The sequence below is a fragment of the Austrofundulus limnaeus genome, unplaced genomic scaffold (genome assembly GCF_001266775.1).
Source record: "Austrofundulus limnaeus strain Quisiro unplaced genomic scaffold, Austrofundulus_limnaeus-1.0 Scaffold127, whole genome shotgun sequence".
Lineage (NCBI taxonomy): Eukaryota > Metazoa > Chordata > Actinopteri > Cyprinodontiformes > Rivulidae > Austrofundulus > Austrofundulus limnaeus.
In genome coordinates, this window is record NW_013952529.1 from 794173 (window position 1) to 797677 (window position 3505).

Here is a 3505-nt window from a genome sequence, read left to right on the forward strand (position 1 = left end):
GAGTTGAAGTTTTTGTTTTGTTCAGTTGATCATTGTTGTTGTTTGAAATTATCTTTTGGAAAATACGGGCAGACATACGTTTTTTTCTTCTCTTTGCTGCTGCCTTTCATTTTACTTGTATTTTTTTATTGTTTACAGAATTTGTTTTATTTTTAAATTAAATCAGTTTTCAGCCTGAGACGTTATGAAGGTAAATCTCACCTCGTCTCTCTGAGATCAGACTCTCTGATGTTCTGGGCGGAACTTGGCCAAAAGTCATTCATGTATAGTTTATTAAAACCAAGATTAAAAAAAAATCACAACCATATAATATTGATTTTCAGCCTTTGAGTTGAGATACTTCTACAGATTATATTAATCTGTAGAGATTATGACCTGCAGATGATGGAGATTCAAACCGGAGCTGCATTGGGTTTATAAATAAAATTCATGATTTTTTTAAAGAAATTCTTCAAACCAACCTTTGATCACACTGATGAAAACATGTCGCCCCCCAGAGGACAGAGGGTGTTACTGCAATCAAACAAGTTGAAACCGTTTTAATTCTGCTTCATGAAAACACATCAGAGTGACCGTTACAACATTTAAATCATCTCATTCATCAAACCTGCCTCCACTTTATTCTTCAAGTTTTAATCTCATTAAAAAAAAAACACAGGAGACGACGAAGAAACCGGGACAGTTTTCTGAAAGTGGAATGTGTAAATATCTTACAAATACTGTTGATTAATAACAGAAATGTGCTGTTAAATAAAAACCAAGTGCATAAAACATCAAGAAAACCTCAGAGTCAGAGTTATTGTCGTAACCGTGGGAAAGTGTTTCAGTAGGGGGGTGCAGTGGAAAGTTGTTTTATCTGAACATGGACCCAATCTGACCACGTTTTGTGTAGTTTTACACAGAATTAAACTGGACTGACTCAGCTCAGTAATATCAAAATATTATTGGAATCAGAAATGTGCTCATTTAAGCGTGTATTTATACACGCATGTACTCTGGCATTTATCAGGCAGTGCTGCAGCACCCTCTGCACCCCTACTTCCCACGGATATTTCATATTTTTGTGCATTTGTTCAAAGCTCTTTATCAAACTAAAACTCAGCTTCATCCCCGACGTGACGTCATCATTCTTGTTTTTAAAACCTCCTCGCCTGAATTCAGGAACGTTTCTTGGCGTCGCCGCCGTCCTGCGCCCACAGGAAGTCCGAGATGAGTTTAGCAAATTTTCTTGGCCGCTCCAGAGCCACAGAGTGACCGCAGTCGTCCAGCAGCTCCACCTGGCAGCCGGGCAGCACCGTCTGGATCGCTGTGGTACCTGAAATGTCCAGCACCTGAGAGGAGACAGGTGAGACAGGTGAGACAGGTGAGACAGTTGAGACAGGTGACAGGTGAGACAGGTGACAGGTGAGACAGGTGAGAGAGGAGACAGGTGAGACAGGTGACAGGTGAGACAGGTGACAGGTGAGACAGGTGAGAGAGGAGACAGGTGAGACAGGTGAGAGAGGAGACAGGTGAGACAGGTGACAGGTGAGACAGGTGACAGGTGAGACAGGTGAGAGAGGAGACAGGTGAGAGAGGAGAGAGAGGTGACTGGTCCTATTTTATTAACCTGGTTCTGGTTTATTAATCTGGTTCTGGTTTGTTTACCTGGTTCTGGTTTGTTTACCTGGTTCTGTTTTGTTTACCTGGTTCTGGTTTATTTACCTGGTTCTGGTTTGTTTACCTGGTTCTGTTTTGTTTACCTGGTTCTGGTTTGTTTACCTGGTTCTGGTTTGTTTACCTGGTCCTGTTTGCCCCAGATGACCTGCAGCGGTGATGTGATCAGATGCAGGTGTTCCTGCAGAGAATGACGAGACTTCTCCCCGACAATCTGGACGAACACTGAGGACAAACAGTCCGATCTTTAATCAGATGTGTTTTCAGCTGCCGTCACGCTGATAAATGTTTCTATTTCAGCTCTTAAATGTCAAATGAACAGGTTTGATTTTTAGCTCTGATGGTAGAAAGAGAGTTTAGTTAAATAAAGAGGAAGAAGAGTTTGGATGATGATGATGATGATGATGATGATGATGATGATGACTGACCTTCTCTGTAGAAGTCATTATTTGGGATCCTGTTGGTGAGGAGACCCTGTCGGACCTGACGACACAAACACAGATCATGCAGCAGCAGAAAGACCAGAAGAGCTCTAAAACTCTGGACCAGGTGAGGGGGCGGAGTCCCGCACCTGTCGGGGGAGGGCAGGGGGTTTGTAGCAGCAGAGCCTCAGCATGTCGTCCAGCTCCTGCATGGTTCTGGGGATGAGGGGGATGGAGGACTCCTGCTCGATGCGGTCCTCCAGCTCCCTCAGACGACTGATGAACTCCGAGTCCGTCGGGTAAATCAGACCTGCGGGACCAGATCCAGGATGGAACCCGTTTGATTGACAGGAAAAGACAACGAGAGTTCCCTCAGACGCTCAGAGTTTACCTCCTGGACAAACCAGGGTGACGCTGGCCAGGTCTGAGGGGTACCGGGCTGCGTACACCCCTGCGACGTTTCCCCCCATGGAAGTCCCGACCAGGTGGAAGGGTCTCTGGTTCAGACCGATGCTCTGCACAAACTGACCACACAGAGTGTCGGAACCGTGTGTTTCACAACGTTTCTGACAAGTCCTGAAACGTGTCGTACTGACCTGGTGGATCCTGCTGACCTGACCCTGGATGCTGTAGTCCTCTGGACCGGTCCGACTCGTCCCCTCGTGACCCGGCATGTCCACGCAGACTACATGCAGGTCTTCAGGGAGGTACTGGAGGGAAACGACACGTTATCGTAACAAAACGAGTTTTTATTTGAAGTTTTTATGTTTTTACTGATCCTCATCAGCGGGACCACCAGGGTCTATGTTTTGGTTTTTAGCCCCGCCCCCTCATTCCTTACGTTGACGACGGGCAGCCACATGTCCTTGGTGGCGGAGAACCCGTGCAGCAGCAGCAGCGATGGAGCGGCGCCCCCCGGTGTCCCACGGCTGGAATAACAGAACCTGTAGCTCCCGCTCTGAGAGTACCGGACCCCCATCCCCAGCCTGCGGCGCCAGTACCTGAGGGAGATTCACAGGAGCTTTACAGAACCGTTCAGGACTCCTGATACAGGTTTAGACTCTTTAAAGCAGAGATTATAAACCCGTGGGCCGCGAGCGCCACCTTGGGGGCCTCAAAAGAACAGTTTTTAACTTTGGGCTGCAGAGGGCTGCATTGATTTTGAATAAGGTGCAATACACTTTCTCACCACTAGTAGCAGTAGTGCACCACTCAGATGTTTAACAACTTTTTAATATGTAGAAGAAGAACCTTAGAAACCTGCTGAGAATGGAAACTTATTTTAAATGAAAAGAAGAAGCAAAAATGAAAGTAACTCATCAAAAAAGGCCGAAGTTTGTCACTAATATGAAGAGCAGCTTCTGCTTTTACCATGTAATATTTTAAAAGTTCAAAACATTATCAAATACAGTTGTAGATACAAATAT

The 3505-nt window shown here is 45.5% G+C and overlaps 2 protein-coding genes across 3 annotated transcripts in view; both read right to left on the minus strand.

The window, feature by feature from the left end:
* Positions 1–534, minus strand: part of LOC106522354 (tripartite motif-containing protein 35) — a gene marked incomplete at its 3' end in the record, with an annotated part of 221193 nt that extends 220659 nt beyond the window's left edge. Inside the window, 1 exon segment of the mRNA XM_014015333.1 lies at positions 462–534.
* LOC106522352 (abhydrolase domain containing 6, acylglycerol lipase) overlaps positions 525–3505 on the minus strand; it is a 7169-nt gene continuing 4188 nt past the window's right edge. For both annotated transcript variants that reach the window (XM_014015330.1, XM_014015331.1), the window contains exons 3-9: positions 2920–3079; positions 2675–2788; positions 2470–2602; positions 2228–2388; positions 2085–2139; positions 1781–1881; positions 525–1331 (exon numbers count right to left, since the gene is read on the minus strand). In XM_014015330.1, coding sequence (XP_013870784.1) covers positions 1158–1331; positions 1781–1881; positions 2085–2139; positions 2228–2388; positions 2470–2602; positions 2675–2788; positions 2920–3079 — 898 coding nt within the window. In that variant the 3' untranslated portion in view covers positions 525–1157. The remainder of the gene's footprint in view (positions 1332–1780; positions 1882–2084; positions 2140–2227; positions 2389–2469; positions 2603–2674; positions 2789–2919; positions 3080–3505) is intronic.